The sequence below is a fragment of the Varroa jacobsoni genome, unplaced genomic scaffold (assembly GCF_002532875.2).
Source record: "Varroa jacobsoni isolate VJ856 unplaced genomic scaffold, vjacob_1.0 scaffold_431, whole genome shotgun sequence".
Taxonomy (NCBI): domain Eukaryota; kingdom Metazoa; phylum Arthropoda; class Arachnida; order Mesostigmata; family Varroidae; genus Varroa; species Varroa jacobsoni.
In genome coordinates, this window is record NW_019213333.1 from 217,173 (window position 1) to 234,572 (window position 17,400).

General features: G+C 42.3%; 1 protein-coding gene across 3 annotated transcripts in view; it reads right to left on the reverse strand.

The window, feature by feature from the left end:
• The window catches only part of LOC111260356 (septin 7-like protein pnut), a 55,474-nt gene that overhangs the window by 6,890 nt on the left and 31,184 nt on the right, over positions 1 to 17,400 (reverse strand). For 2 of the 3 annotated variants that reach the window (XM_022833055.2, XM_086968297.1), the window contains exons 2-8: positions 10,946 to 11,146; positions 6,659 to 6,847; positions 6,104 to 6,273; positions 5,679 to 5,871; positions 5,028 to 5,341; positions 4,734 to 4,896; positions 3,747 to 3,934 (exon numbers count right to left, since the gene is read on the reverse strand). In XM_022833055.2, the coding sequence (XP_022688790.2) occupies positions 3,747 to 3,934; positions 4,734 to 4,896; positions 5,028 to 5,341; positions 5,679 to 5,871; positions 6,104 to 6,273; positions 6,659 to 6,847; positions 10,946 to 11,146 (1,418 nt within the window). Of the gene's footprint in view, positions 1 to 6; positions 1,078 to 3,746; positions 3,935 to 4,733; positions 4,897 to 5,027; positions 5,342 to 5,678; positions 5,872 to 6,103; positions 6,274 to 6,658; positions 6,848 to 10,945; positions 11,147 to 17,400 lie in introns of those variants that run through there. The other variant, XM_086968296.1, reaches the window with a different exon arrangement.

Below are 17,400 nucleotides of genomic sequence, written 5' to 3' on the forward strand. Positions count from 1 at the left end.
CTGTATCTTTCTGCTAGTTCTGTGTACGTGCTCTGAAAGCGCAGTGGCGCGCCTTTAACATCTATAGCAGATTTGACATGCGTAGGTAGCTCTGATACTATTTATGTTTATTGGAACCCAGATTGCAATATGTGTATATTAGATCCGCTTCTTTATTTTTACTCCGTGTACTGGCTGTTCTCGGCAGTCGTGGCACATTGAATATAACTTTCATCCGCTTTGAAGAACGCTGCTCTTGCCATAGACTTCTCATCGGCAGTAGACAGTGAAGAGCCAGCTGCCAAGTTAACAGTTCCGTTCAGCGCCCGCCATATTTCTTTAAGCGTACGACAACGTCATAAGTATTTCTATTTTCCTGTAGTGCTACTAGAATCACATCTGTACAAAATTCGGCCTGTTAGTGAACGATCTTGCGGGACGCTGATAATAATTAGCAGTAATCAGGAAGCTTCTGTCACTTACAGCAGTGACGATGACTCTAACTCCCTCTGAGTAAAAACGCTATCTGGTCACGCTCGACCACCATTAACTTCTGCATACTGCCGTTACTCGACGCGCATTGGAAGCTTTACATGTAATTAAGCACGGTGCGAACTAACTTGGAATTTTGCAAGTTCTCTTTTTATTGACCAGTCTCTCGTTGCATTTTCGTGCACAATAGACGTCTATCACAAATGGAGGCTATCGCAGTTCCTGAATTTCTCGTTTTGAACAATCGCTCAAAAGGACAAAGTTAGCTCTCACGACGTGACGCCTCCTAATTTAAGTCGCAGTCAATACAGCTGGAGGAGTCACGAAAGGTGCAAAGTTGTGCCGAAAAACGACATAGATGCGCGTTGGGACAAGCTGTTACGAACTGCCATTGATATAACGATATTCAACGCTCAAGCAATTCATTCCATCTGCTGCCACTGCTATTGTTGATTACATGACCTTTTCGAATGACGGGAAGCACCCCGTCCAAGATCGTCTTGGCCATCTCCCGCGATGACGGAGTTTCCTGATGGCGCCAGAGTGAACGACTTGCTCAACTTTAATAACTCGGTACTCTTCCATCGCTTTATTTTAGTTGGCTTCCTGTATCCCAGGCAAAGGTAGAAGTCAGTCAGCGGAAAAGGATGATGGTTAACAACAGTTAAGTATCGTCGGACGCAGAAGTCGTTAGTGGTGTAGTTGTTGTTGGTAATGGTGATGATGATGACCAGGGTGAGCGGATGTTGGTTTGTTGTTTAACAGATATAGATACAGATATCAGAAGGCGCACAGATCGAAGATTGAAGACGAAGACGAAATGGGTAAGATACCAGAGGATGAGAAGTTCCAAACGGCGTGCAGAAGCGACCCATGGAGAACCGTTGGAAGGACAATAACAACCGGTACCGAGATGAAATATAATGAAAATAGCAAAACTTAATAGTGGAAAAATAGTAAAAAAATAAAAATTGATAAAACAAATGAGAATACAAAGGCAACTGCAGCCACTGAGTAAGCGTTGAATCATTATTTAGACAGACGCGCACGTATACATAGAACAATACGACAACAAATAACACTGAACTCAATGTATGAATAGTAGAAAGCCTGTAGTGTAACATGAAGATTCAATCAAGTAATGACATTCTATGTGTCCTTGTGTTTCCTATACACAAAAGCCGAATGTTTTGGGTTTTACGTCCGGTATTGCCGATAGGTGTTCAATCAGACGGCTGGTTGGCTTCCAGCGCTGAAGAAAGCGTGTCCGAACCCAGACACGCTACTCGCTACGCCATCATCATGTACACATAAAAGTGGCTATTTATAGCAGCGGTCTTAGTGTATAGCTGGATATAGTAAACTGGCAGTTATATACCTGTAATGCTTGAGCATTATTGGCGAAAAAAGTAAGAAAAGTGTGGCACTATCGGTAATGATTTGAAGTTAACTTAATTCTATGTGCGATTCGGAAAGCAAAATTGACGGTTTGTAGATACACTGATAATTGTTAGTTGTTTGATAGTTCATTACACATACATCATATTTCCGCATCATTACCATGGGAAAACTATGGCTTGTACGACGACGAGCATCCGGCCCCAAGATGCTCCATATAGCGTATCATTGATTGTTGTTGGGGGGATGCGCTTGACCGGGTTCGAGACCATTGACAATATTAATTCTTCTGGCTTACACTTCAATTAAAAACGATCAGCAAGTACTTTCCGAGTCAAACAAGGTAGCTCTAACACAATATTATTGTCCATACTTGCAATAAACAAAAATCACAGTTAGCGCACACAGAATAAAGCCGCTCATGAAAAATATAAGCCATATAAAGTTTAGATGGCAGAAGTACTATAAATAGTCCGCGGAAAGTGGAAAATCAATAAGGCAAATGGGCATTTTCCATTTTACGGAAACTTTGATCTACAAGCTCTAGTCTAGTGTTGAAACATTGCATTGTTGAAGTACTAGAATAAAGCATCAGAGCTAGAAGAATACCAGATTATGAAGCGCTCGATACTGCTAAATTATTTTCTCTGAAAACACACAATTGCCCGACACGCACTTCTTCGCGACTCACGAAATACAGGTATCTCGTTTTGATATTTGAAATGATATATTTTTTTCGGGGCGAGGAGTCCTGGCCGCTAATCCAGCACAGGTAGTTTGCGCACTTTGTTGAAAAGCTTCTATAATGATTTGAACAATTTCACATACTGGTTATGTAGGTATATAAAGTAGCCATTTAAGCGCAATAATTAACAAACCCGAAGCATGTTTTAGTCTGTTTTCAATAGTCTTGAACAGAATTGCAGTTACTTACGCAATTAGCACTTAGATAATCCGTAAAGCTACCACTGGTGAACCTCTAGTCTAGTTTTGTTGTTGGCGTGTTATCTTGTCAATATTTCCATTAGATTTGTATTATATGCATCTTGGAAGAGTCTTTACTTTAAATGCTGAATTAGTTCTCGCTATTAAAATCTATTTAAGTTCCTATTTCCCGGCTGGAATTTTTGCTAGCTAAATTTCAGAGGCCAAGACATAACGTGCAGCGAGACACACCTGTTGCGATTATCTTAGTATGTTCTAAATGAACAAGACGCGAAACTTTTACAACCAGACTGATTCGAATCCGACGCGGTCTTCGCAGTATTCAGCTAGATTCGTTTTTAGGTTTTGTCTCGGACAAAACTTAACGAAGTATTCTAGCAAAGTTTAATATTTAGATGTTTAAGTGTCAAGTTCTGCTTTGTTTTTAAGACGACTTCCGAGACTGGGCAACACGAAGACACAAAAAATATGGCGCTCAATGCGTACGTATGCTAAATAGCGTTGATTAATTAATACTTTTTCTAAGTAAAAGCTGAGATACGACATACTTCCTAGGCAAGCCAGAGGATTCGTTCACTTAATTCGTTGATATTCCGATAAGTAATATCTCTTCATACATATTTTTATTTGGTCATAGGCGCTTCATTCGTTCGCCAAAGGTTAGTTGCAGGTCGGCATATCGGAACCGACCAACATTCCCAGAAAAACGATGGCCAGCAACTAAAATGGCAAGCGTTGGTGATTTAGTGAAAAGAACCTCCACCTTGTTTGCTTCTTTTTGCTTAGATTAGCAATCAAGTTAATTAGTGACAAGTTAAATAGTAGAAGTGGTGCGGCAATTTCACACAGAGGTAGACCTTAAAAATCGCGTACGCGGTAGAAGTAGTACAATCAAGCATTAAAAAAAAAAAATAGCCAAAATGCATACTTACTCTCGGTTGTCGATCGTCATCTTGCGGAACATGTCCGCATACTCCTGATGTGTTGCTTCAAAGGCAAATCGTTCTCTTTCGAAATTACGCTCGCGTTCTTCGAGTTCGGCGCGCTGCTGTTCAAGTGATTTCATCTGCTCCTCATGGCGCCGGCTGCGCTCAGTTTCGTTTTCTTCTAACTTTTGCAACTGTAAGTTATATGTCGTCCGAGGCAAGAACAAAAGGATAGAGCAGTTTTGAAGGCCGTATTGCTTTAGTAACGCAATAATCTTGTACAAATCTGAACAAAAATCGTCGATCGCTAGGGATTAAGGAGCAAAATATTATATAGGACTAACGTCAATGAAGCTTAGTTACCGCTCAAAATACCTTTCCTTGTTGGAACACCAAATCCATTATAGGAGATGTTAGCTGAGTTTAGAAATTATAGCATACTTGTCGTTTGATTGCTACGCTGAAGCCCGTAGGATTGACCAGTGAGAAGAATAATGGAACATTAGAAGATCTCACTTATTTTTCTGCTCCAATGCCTCTGGCACCACATCACACATCAGTAGCAAGTAATTGCGAAAGACAGTCAAATTGAAATCTAGTAAACTGGGATAATATTAGATTTGGAAGACGCAGCTTATCCGCTATGTAACCGCTTTGTCGAACAAATCAATAGGTTGGTGATAGTTGATAGACTGTTAACGCGTTAGAAATCACCATCAGTCTATACACGATCAACTGCAGCATACCCAACCGATTGTGTGACATCTGCTGACATGTATCACCTACTAACACTCATCCTAATACCGCTACAATTACCCAGGACGTCGAAGGCTTCATTTGGTGAATCAGATATAGCGCGCTGAAAACGCGCTGAAAATATTTTTATAGGCGACACCGGAACAGATACAAAACGTTTCCATCGAAAATTCGCGTGTGGAGTGCAATCACTGTTAGACTATCTCGCATTTACAACTTTGGCTACGAAGTCAATACCTTTTCCTTGACTTTCATGGCAAACACTGTTTCCATTTCTTGACGCATTTTTGCTACTTTGGCGTCATGCTCTTTCTTCTCTTCCTCCATTTGTGCAAGTGGATTCTTGTTGCTGGCGCCGCCCTCGGGAGGCGCGCATGCTCCCCCAGTCAGCTTGCGAACTCTGCAATGACAGAGAGCGAAGGCTATATGAGATCCTTACCAAACAAGCATTTTCGCGATGTACTGAATAAGCTTTCAATCGTTAATCACAGCAAAGCAACGCATCAATTAGATTATACGGGTTTTACTAACCGGAAGTGCTCATAGTGGCAGTTGTGGGTGACTTCTTTGAGGTCTTGCATATGCGAGCGGATTAGGACGTTCCGTAAGGGGATAAAGTCGCAGTGCTCGATCGAGTCGACCTCGACCGTTCCCCAAGGATATTTTCGGGCGCGGACCTTTTTTCCGCCAATTTCGATTAGAGCATTCGAACCAACGATGGCAAACGGTAAACGGTCCTTTATTGATTTGGACACAGTTCCGTTCTTGAGATCTGTCCCATCTGATCCGCCGACTTCCATTGAGCCATTCTCGCTGATTTCGTTCAGCGACGGGAAATCGTACACCTGTGGCGAAATGAATGGAAGAATACTCGCGAGAATGAAAACGTTACTCTCATAATGTTACTACGCTTTTCAACAAAAAATTGGTTTTCACGGATGGGCATGTATCCATGGCTGTTGCCATTAAGGAATATCTATTTGAACGGAAAACCAAAAAAAAAAACGAAGAAATCATTTTTCTTTACATTAAATACAACTTAATTTTTACACATTGAAAAAAATCCACTATTTCGTGTTATTATTTCTTGCGGTGCTATTGACACTGAAAGGCTTCAGCGTTGACGGAAAAAACGTACGCACTTTAATGAACAGCTCGTTGATGATCTTGATTTCCACCTACCTTGATTCCGTGTTGTGTAAGCTCATTTTGAATGCGTCTTTTGAAAAGCTGGCATTCTTCTGGCGTGAACGTGTCAGCTTTAGCAATAACTGGTACGATGTTGACTTTGTCGTGTAGCTTTTTCATCACTTCGACATCCAGCGACTTCAGGCCGTGCCCCGATGGCGCGATGAAATACAAGCAACAGTGGACCCTATACATCAATTAAACTCGATGTTTAGTCGTGAAAATATAGCCTTAGAAAGATAGCCCTTAGGATCGAAAACCGTTCTGTTTGAAATTTTTAGGAAAAAATCAGTCACGTCTCATGGCGGTTAGAGGCCTCTAGCCGTTAATACAACTACAGGTTTCAACACTATCCTTCGTAAAGTACGTTTAAAGTTGAATACAGTAATGATTAAAAATGCCGAAACATTATTACTCGCCTATTATCGACGATATGAGCCGATCTTTGAATCTTAGTCTCTTCTTGAAGATACTCGGCATATTTATCCTCAATGAAATCGATGAGAGGCATCCAGCAGTTAGTGTTATCTAGATTTCCTCCAAAGCCCGGGGTGTCCACAATAGTTAGCGTCAAGGTGACTTGTCCCTCCTTGATACAAGTGAGCGGGTTTACAGGGTGAAAAAAGCAATGACAATATTAGAATTTGCAATACAAACCGCTTACATTGATCGACGACTCCCGGTGCTTAAGCAAGTTATTTATTTGTCCATGAGGTCGATCGTGTCATAAGTTCAATTGACATAAAATAACGATTTATCAGCCATAGAGCTATTATAGTTTTCAGCTTTTTGCGACAATTTTCGTAGTAGCTAATTTTACTTTAATGAACAAAAACAATGATGTGCGTATTTAAATTTACAATCACACAATAAATATATATATATATATATATATATATATATATATATATTCTAATAAAGTTCGAGGACCTAACGCTACTAACTGATTCATTAGAATGGAGACTAATTCGTACCTGTAATACAACTTTTGTTGTTTCAACCTGGACAGTCTTCTGTACCGTCCTCTGCGAAGGCCCAGGATAATCGGCCGAGTAAATATCAGCACAGAACAGAGAATTAACGAGGGTGCTTTTGCCGAGACCAGACTCACCACAGACCATCAGCGTGAATTCAAAGCCACGTTTCACCGTCTTGTTATACACCTGTTGCATGACAAATGGTCACTATAGTCGTAATATAAAGTCTCGATTTTACAGTATATATATTAGCGGAATTAAACATCGGGCTAATTATAGGCCAAAGTTTGTAAACAGAAAAAACTGGGCCAAAAGGTCTCGACATGATTAACCGTTGGAACAACCCAGTTGATATTCGCTTGGAAAGGCCGTTGATCTCTGTCTAAAAATTCAGGCGTTTGGAAAATTATTTGCAAGCTTCTTTGATTAAGTCCAAAGTCTCAACGTGATCTAAAATTTTGTGATTTTCTTGATGGCAGCTTACTTTCGGATTTTCCAGAAATCATATGAAAACTGACATAATATAAACGGTCGATTCCAGACAGAAGTCTCACTAACAACACGAAACGATGGAATAATATCTGATTTATGCTCAAATCTTGAAAACGGCACGTTTCTGTTTCGCCAAGACGAGTTTAACTATTTGGATGAAAAAACGACCTTTTTTTGTTATCGGAGCTATCGAAGCCTGCATTCGTTTGCCACTGTGCTTGCTGGACCCGAGACTTTTATTTATATTTCGAAGAAAAAGTTTGTTTGTTTGTTTCCATAGGACGCATTGTAATTTGATTATAGGTACATAGACGGCAGAAACGGCTTGTTTGGAAACAATGCCATACCACTGCTTACATGCCACCCGGCGGCATCGATGGCACTGAGATTATATCAAATGCGTACAAAGTAGCGCCGAGTATGCTGTCTTGGACGACAAACGGTGTCTAGATAGATATTGTGAGAGCTGCTAGGAGGTTACAGCTGTTAAAGAATAGTTACCTCTATTATAAATATAATTAGTTTTTTTTACCTTTCCTTAGTTGAAATAAGACATGTACATAAAAACAATCGAAAATGATACCACAATATACAAGGGTGCTCTTGTAAACAAATTAAGGATTCTCGTAGCAAGTGTTCCAGAAGTAGCTCCACTAACTGATCTCACTTCAGTGCTGCACTAGTAACCACATTTTTATCGCTTAGATTAAAATAAAGCAAACTTGAACACATAAACTTTAAAGCGAGCAGCAGTTACTGCTGGTCTGACTTCGATTCGATAAAACTTCATCTATTAATAACGTGGCACGTCTTGCTAGCGACCAACGTTTAACGGGAATAGGCGTCTGTTCATCGATATACACACGTGCCCAATAGTATGTTTTTTGTATGTGAAAGCCTTGCTAGTAGCACCTGTTCTTTGAAGTAATCGTTTAGCTCGAGTTTGTCGCGCTTCAAAGCTGCATTGAATATCCGAACCTCGTTCTTCTTTTGGACAACTCCGGCGATGATCTCATTCCTATCCGTTTCGACCATATTTTCAACAACAGAAATTACCGGTTGTCCATCAACTGCCATTAGCCGTACCACTGTGAACGTTGCTGCTACTAATGTAGGTAGGTAATGGTGGCCGAAATCTCTGAGGCAGACAGGCACACCATATAATTCGTATACTTCTCGCAAATAAACCTGATGCCTCTGTTCTTTTCAAGGACCACAACACTGACGACATCAAAATATGACTAGGATGTTCTTCAGCTGCAGCGATTTTTTTCATGTATCGACGCTGGAACTGTGCTTTCTGTACCGCTTCCCGATTACGATTGCGTTGTCGCGCCTGGATCAAGGGGCACGGTACCTGACGACCTCCATAGCACTGGTCCAAATTACTGGATGTTAGCCGCTTCCAAGTGAAGCAACTTCCCGTTGAACGCACGATTTTTACCACTGCTAGCACCACCTTCTATGCATGCTCCATTCTATAGACGTTTTAATGCTGTATTTTGGATACGGATCCACACGGCCAGCGTTCTGTTATTATCTGTATCATCACTGATCCTCTATGACAAATCACTCATTAGTAGTTTCTAGACTTGAAGCTCAATGAGCATAGCTCCGAGAATCACTTACTGTTACTACTAACATATGAATGCTCCCGTGTACGCACGAGGTGGGGAGCTCGATTGGCCAATCAACTCAAAAATTGATCATAGATTTCACGGAACGAGGTACAACAAGTAGGCAAAACCTCAGCCATAGGTTGTCTATGCAGCACATAGTCGACTTTGCATTACTTCTAGCTACCATGAGTTCATCGCTGCCATTGAAGCTTGGCAAGCGTTTTTGGAAACTTTGCTTGAACCTTACCAGCTATATCAACGTACACCGAGCTTCTTCAGCTTCAACACTGCAATCATTGACTCAAACTGCAGAAAAAGATTCTGCTGTGCAAAACAATTGCACAGGTTTACATTTCAGAGACTCGTAAATCTTGTCACAATGCAAAAACAGCTACCGCTCATCTCTGGTTCTTTACTGCCTTTCAACGGGACCATAGAATAAGATCGGAACAACGGCGGACGCCAACGCCTACGACAGCATACAATCACATATAAGCTTGACAGAGTCACGCCAGACAACGAAGGCCTACTCCGAACCACTTCTAAAAACGGCATCTATCGATCGTCACAGAACAGACGTGCAGAACCATAACAGCAAATAAGGCTGATAAAATACGACGGCGTTGGAGATTCAAGGGGTAGAACTCGCATTACTGAATCTGACAGATAGAAATGTTTCGTCGTGTTTATCACAAGCAGATACACATGCGCACGACACATAAGTACGGCAAAGTCGTCTCATTCGCTGAAGCTGTGGTGATCTTCAGCGAACTCATCCAGCAGATTAAGTTTCTGAACAAGGCTTAAAAAGCATTTAGTAGTGACTGTGCGATGACCATCAGTGTATCGTTTAATCGTCCACAGTTCAAGCAAGCGTTTCAAAATGGAGACCCTATATGTTGATTTAAGTGTTACTGACAGACGACACACGACATTAAGCATCTTATTAACGACAAAGAAGTGACGGCAATATGTACTTGCCTTGCCAAGCAGAAGCAAAATTCAAGCAGAGGCTCTTTCTGCCAGTTGAAACGGCGGCTAGTACCAGAGGTAAACGAATCTCGATGAGCATGGGGCTACTTAGCCCATCTATCTAAACACGAGAAGAAAACGCGTACGGGTTCGTGCCGGTACAGAAGCTGCAGATTTGTCATGTCTAGCTACGAATGTGCTCATTTTAAGTGATTTGTACACGTTCCCCTCATGATTAACCTAGCCTTACTCGAGAGTACTGCCAAAACGATGGATGATGTGGAACCGCTGTTAGCGTAACACCATCGCATATACAAACAATAAACCGATTGTTTATGTTGTATCTTTGCCCAACAATCCGCCCAAGCAGTAGAAGTGCCGCGCTAGCGTCAATTTATAATTGGCGGGTCCGCACAGAACAGAAATATTCATTGTTTCGCCAATTTTTAAACACAGCGGGAGCTAAATGAGCAAGTCGGGCCTATAGAACATTGATTAGCGTCCTATCAACATCGGTGGACGTTGGTGTTATTAGGTGATATCCAGTTTAGAGTGTACCTTGTTGAGAATACCAACCAGTGGTACGAACTGGTCCACTTCACATACAATGCTGATCTATGCTATAATGAACTTCCTAGTCGTTCTCTAGTTCATCGACGATAAAGTACGTGCCTAATAAGCTCGAGCTATATCGCATTCGAGTGCTCACCCTTGAACTTACAACCTAAATGTTGCCTAAGAACTAGGCTCAGTTAAATCTATTTATGGTAGCATTTGTATGGAACATCCACTATCAACATCACCGAAATCAAACGAGAACGCAAAATGCCTTAGCGCTTTTTCTAAATTAATAATAATGACTATCATTTAGTGTTTCAAGAATTCATTGTACCTTACGATGGTGGTAAGTATCTATATCTATGGACGAGAAATCTTGTATACGTTTTGTATGCATTTAAACCGGCTCACAATTGATTTACTTGAATATAGTAGACGAGCTATTTACCCAAAAATGTGCTTGAATCAGATGTATTTTTTAGTTGTTTCCTGTTATCCTTACGTTTCCAATCGTCTCCTTTACGACGTGTGATGTAATAAGCTTTTCCTTCTACTGCTTAATAACCGAGCTAATGATAAATAGAAACTTGTTGTTTCCCAACTAGCATTCGCGAGATAGTTTTGTTAATAACCTGTCGCCTACCTGTTCGGGAAGTGTGGAGAAACCGACGGGCCCGTCAAGTTTGCTGAGGGTATTTGCACACGCGCCTACGTCCTTGTATTTGGAGGTGTAGTCGCCGCTTCCGCCATTCGTTTCAGACCGAAAGCTGCTGGAGGCGTAGAGTGACGTTTTTTCAGAAACTCGCGGTGATTCGAAGCCTTTCTGATACTCTTTTGATGCCAACTGAAAAGAAAAAAGCGCAACAGAAAATTGCTCGTTAGTATTATTTTTAATTTCGGCCACAGCATACATACATACTTGTCTCATTTTCGATTTATGCGCGTCGTCAACAGCATCACAAAGTACATACTAAATCTGATCGTATGAACGAGGGAACACAATTTCTCTCTAAATAAAAAGCTTGTTTTTTGGAGATACTATTTTAGCTATAGACGAGCCAATAGCTTCCCGCTCATTTGGACGTATCTTCCTTCGTTTCGTTTTCTTCCTGCTCGGTCAGTGTTATTCGTTATGGCATGTAGCGACAAGGCCATCAAGCTAAACAAGCGCAAGTAACGAGGTCAGCGACGCGTTGGCATCAGTATGATCGTGGCAGCAGTTTTATCAAAATGAACATTGAAACAGACTGGTGCAGCCGTATGGGTCCCGTAGCAGCGGCAGCTGCCCCCCACTCCGACCTCTCTAACCATCTGCACCACTCTAACAAACCGCCGAACATCTGATAGTACCATATATCTATACTATACCCAACCGTACGAAAGTAAAGTGATGTATACACGCAGTCCTTCGGCCCATTTAACATCCTCCACTCGGAAAGTTCGTGAAACTGGTTCGCATATAGCAGTTATGAAGTAACGTGAAGTCGATCCGCAGGTTATTGGTGAAGGCCTAAGGAGGATAGGGTGGTAAGATTGGAGCGCGGAGGACGACAACGGCAGGATTCGGCAGTTAGCCGGCCGAGTGTTGTGATGGCGCGATGCGCTACTGGTGTTGTCAAATGTGTGTGTGCGTATCCATGTATATTTGTCGCGGACGAAGCCGAGGGTAAATGAGTACGGCACCTTGACTACACGGAGTATTGGATAGATGTGTCATGGTATACAATTGGTAAAGGTGACTGCGATACATCATTTTCGTTGTCAGGCAGGCCGATATGGCAAGTGGTAGCCATGCGCATGGCATTACACAGTCTGCGCATTTTGGTCGTCGCATATATTTTGACTCATTTGCCGGTAAAAATATATGTGGCTGAACCAGTCTGACGATGTTGAAATTGCAGATCGCAGTTTCAACAGGTCGCTCAACCGAAATACACCCGCGCATAACAGTAGAATTGGCTCGATCAAGAGCAAGGCGAGCATGAAGTGATTGCTTTTTATCAGGGTATTCACAAAATAGTTCATCATGCGTTCAGTAGCGGTCTGTCTTAGCTGAAAAACAATCCTTCGATTGAAGAATTTATTATTCATTCCGCACGGAAGAAGCCATAATTTTTATTGACGAACTATTAACTAGCGCCAGAAAGTGCAAACTTGAATTTATTTTACGAAGAACGCCGGCAACAGCTGGGAAGGGAGCGAGGAAAGGAAAAGCTGAGTTGAATACAGAACACATAGCTAAACACCACGCCCTAGAATCACGTGAACGGGCTGCTAACGAACGTATAGTCTTCACGAAGCGCAGAACATAATGAAGATGGCTACGGAGAGGAGAATCGAGAGGGCGTGAGATGTGAACGTTTGTACGGGTACCTATGGCGATTTGGGGCATCCCATTGTAGCTCCTCATTAATCGATACTGTTAACGAACACGTTTCATACGTACCAAACGATTCAAGAGGGGCAGCGTAAAAATCTGAGAAGAAATTTACCCTCCATTCCCATTTTCTACATCAACATGAAAAGTGGAACAGGTCGCACGCGACGAACTGCTCCTATGACCGGTATCGTACTCCAATTCATTTCAGCGACAAAGCCCTCTACTAACGTAATATCTCAAACCCTCGAATATTGGCATACGGAATCACCATATCAGGACTGAACGCCATCTTGTCCTATTACCGAATTCTGCCACGACAGACGTGTCCTGTCGGCGTATTAACATACACAGTTACTTTTGTAGAGAATTCATTTGAGTAAAGGCGCGCAACGACAAGGAAAACGTAGCTGATCCTAACGCTGTCCAGTAACGACAAGAGAACAGAAAGGTGCATCACGATGCACGCTACCAGAATTTTTGCCGTTTCCCTATGGTTATTCTTTTCCGTATCTTCTTCATCTCGATCGCAGAAAAAATTCAGCGTCCCAAAATAGCGCCATAGGCAGTAACAGCGTGGATCACAAAATTCTCTGGCCCGGGAATTCTGTGATCCGCGCTGCAGTAACGCTCAATGCGTATCACGCATAATACAATAATAGTCGTCATGGTTGAGTAGTGATCAGATACGGGAAGATATGGCGGAGAAATCGGGAATGGAATAGAGGGAAAGCATCGGAAAACGTTAAAGACTAATAACCCGCAGCCGATTTTACCGCTCTATCGTTCACCTTGTACGCAGAACCGTACGCTGTTTAGTCTGACAGACACATACGCTTAAACGTCAAATGAGTAAAAACAACATATTTGTACGTTCATCATGACGCAGATCGCCACGTTAATGAACTACCAGCTCAAGGGTCGAACGAAGCCAAGCGTAGTCGATGCATATAATGAGTGCAGACGGACTCACCAAGAAACAATTCTAACGAAAGTAAAATAAAATAAAAAAAGGCAGACTACTTTTTATTTTTAATCGGACACGATATTGCTCAGAGGTGTGTGGGAAGAGGGCGAAGAACATCATGAAACGCTGTCAATACATTGTACAGACTGTTCAAAGCGGAACGGGACAAATCTATCATAGCTTGTAGCTCAAGTCAAAATAGATATTTCGATTAAATGTTTCCGATTCTGCCGACAAAAGCGTTACTGATAGACGCTTATCTTCCTTTAACCGCTATTGTAAAATCTCCAATTTGGTTAGAGTTTCTTGTCGTGTTGCTTCCATCGTGGTCCCTTTTCTGTCTATTCAACGGCTGCGTAATCCGCTGCGAAGCGGGTTCATAGTTTTGGTGAAGGTTCGTCCACCTCGAAAGCATTCGACAATAGCAGGCCTTAGCTCATTTTCAAAGCAAACGGAACCTCCTGCCTCCTGCACGAGTAGGCCGTGCTTTCAATCTAGGACTGAACTGGCTTCTTTACGCTAGCAACGATATCGTCTAAATTGATTTGTAGCCGCAACAAGCAGCGCGACAATATCTAATCCTAGCTAATTAGTATACGCATTTTCACTAGCCATGTCTGTTCGTTCGGTAATAGGGCTCGTTTGTATCCACACATGTCTATCTAATGTTGGCTGAATGCTATTATAGGTGGGAGAATAGTCAATTTCTTCTGCAGCGTTCCAGAGATCGAGTTAACGCGTTGGCCTAGGCGACGTATTTGCCTGTGGGTGACGTGCGCGTTGTAGGGCATCGCGACGATCAGCCGACCGGATCTGCCTACGTAGTCGAGACGCTGATTGGGCTTCAATTCAACGTCGGAGACAGACAGACTTATCGACCTGCTAAACTTGATATATATATGGCAACAGAGCGGAGCAATGGACCACTCACTCCACGGTGCCTTGTAGTGCAAAGATGGCGTCGGCTTTTTCGACACATTCTTGAATACTGCTTGATGTTTAGAACTTTGCTGACATGGGGATCTGGCCGACAGCGTTATGCATCTTTCTTCGAAAAGATAGCAGCCTTAGTTTAACAAAAACTAATCATATATGGAAACATCATTACATAAATATCGAAAAGTCATACATGCACATTTAATCTAGATCGATATATAGAGCTGTTTCTTAATTGAGATTTGGTTTCAAACCGCTGAAAACTTCTCGTTCAGCTCGACGTCACACGCTAGCCAAAAAGATCCCTTTAGTAATCGGAAGCGTTCAATTGATTAGATCTTGGTCAAAGGAACGAGGCCATAATATTGTTAGATGGCGCCCATGGCTTTTCCCGACTAGTATATGTGTGTACGATAATGTATATTATGTGGCCAGCTGACAAAAAGATCAATTTTCGCAATATACGTTCTTATGTTATCAATGTACTTAGCATAGTGCCGTATAGGTGAGAGTTGATCAAAATTCAGGCCTTAAAAAGAAGTTGTTGATTGTCATTCCTTACTGTTGTTATGATAATCCTGCTCACCCTTGCACCGAAGATAGCAGCGCGATCCCGAACGCTCGATTTTGCCAAGGATGATGGAGCTTCTTCAGCCATGTTCACTTACTTATCACTAAAACGATGTATGGACGCATAGTGACACAGGTAACAATTTAAGTAGACTAGTAGGTCAACTAGGCTTCGGTACAGGAAAAAAACATAGGTCTGAGCAACGACAACAATACTGCAATGACGAAATCCTGATTACTGCAAGTCACGAGTTTTCGGCAAAAAAGAACACGAAAAATCGTATCTCGGAGTGGTAACTAAATACGGGCTAGTTGGGAGAAGCATACGGTGCCGCTGGATATTCTGATCTATATTCGATATTCTGATACTGTGATCTGGTCGTGAACGTTCAATTCTATGGGGATCTCAGAGATAGGACTCGCTATAAGTTCGTATCATAGACGCTAATAAAAAAAACTAGCTGGTCAAAACAATCGCTCAAATACTTCTCTCCCCTATTTATACGGGTTATAGGCGATATTCCATACAGTATCTATAGGTAGTAATTAGCAACGGCATTTACGTGTATTCTAATAACCCGACGAATTTACTTATATCAATATCTAATGTAGGGTGTTAGCAGCTATTGCACAAACGTTTTCTCGCAGCTCTCCGACGTCGTATGTGATAACGATTGCCGGAAGTCGTGGCTGCATTTTACTATCAGGAATGGAGAGAACACACATTCGTGAATGTCCGCGTCCCTTCAGGCTGTCCGCAGATATACGCATGTTTAACGATAAGACGAACGGCGGATAAATGCTGAAGAGCTGGATAATTTCTACTTCAAACCGCTATGCCGTTGTGTTTTTGTACCATAAGTCGAACTCTTGCCATGTTTCCTTTTTCCATTACGTATTTGTAATGTTACGCGCAGCAACTAACGGATCTTCCCAATATGAAAAGGTATAACGTGGGCCTAAAACCACGCACGCTACTAGTCGCGGTGCGTCGCGGATTCTATGCACGAGAAACGTGCTCGTGCCCGTTCTAGCAATGCATGAACTACTGCAACTATACGAACGCTGCCGATTCTTCTGTTTCGGCTTCGAGAACAAACCTTTCGTTTCATGTTGACATCGGGCCCGGGTCATCAACGAACCTAATCGGTAGCCGTCGTGCGCGCCAAATCGGCGGTTTATAAATACAAACATGTCATTACCGGTGGCCTCTTACAGCAGTTCTTCCGTGCAGTTCTTCGGCAAACTAGCCGACATTCAACTAAAGAAAATAAACGCCACTCATGACAATTGCTTACAGATGGCTACCACCGCAATCTCTTGACGGGTAATTTGCTAGCTGCCTCTGTGTGGCTAACATCGGAGCCGGCTAGTAGCACGCCGATTGTGGCCGTCATCAAAAGCACCGGCGGGCCGACATGAACATCAGCATCGAAGCAATGGCGGCCACCGAGACGCAGTTAAGGTTTCTTTTCTTACATCTGTAACCTTCACTTTCGATGAGTAACACCGAGGCCGTATCACCAACCAACGAATGGAAAGATGAAAATTGGAAAAACGAGATCAAAGAAGATGCCAAACCGGTCGGAAATCTACGATCATTTGGGGACCGGCTGATAGTAACACTAGCGGAGTCAAACAAACTAAGGCCATACGTTTGTCCTTTATACATCTATGCGTGTGTGTGTGTGTATGTACTGACATCGCAAACGATTCTTTGGCGTTCAATCTCAGAGATCACGAAAAGAAAAACGCTGGAAGTTACACCGCTTAGAAAACACTGCCGGGTCTGACCGGGTCTACACTGAAGAATCCGATCCACCAAAAACTGATAGCTAAACCTGATACAACTACAGTTCGATTGAGAGTATCGACTGCAATTTATCAGGTAAGTTAGTCAAATATCGACCTGTCATATTGCCACACGAGTAGTATATATGAAGTTGATCATTTACGATCAGAAAATGTGCCGCCAGCAAGCTGAACGGATATCACTATATATGAACATAACAGTTAAGATTGCCCTCTAGGGATCCCCATCTCACCGACTGCTACATCGAGAACACAGAATAAATCAATGGGATACCGGCCTTTCATTGCCTCCCAGAATTTCTCCGATAAAATGCAATTGGCCCGAACGAGTGATTGTGTGATGATTGCATCGAATGTGACACTAATTGGGTCGAGACCAATAAAGCGGGGCCAAAAGGCGATATCGACGCAGATACTATCATCTCTGTAAGCTTGT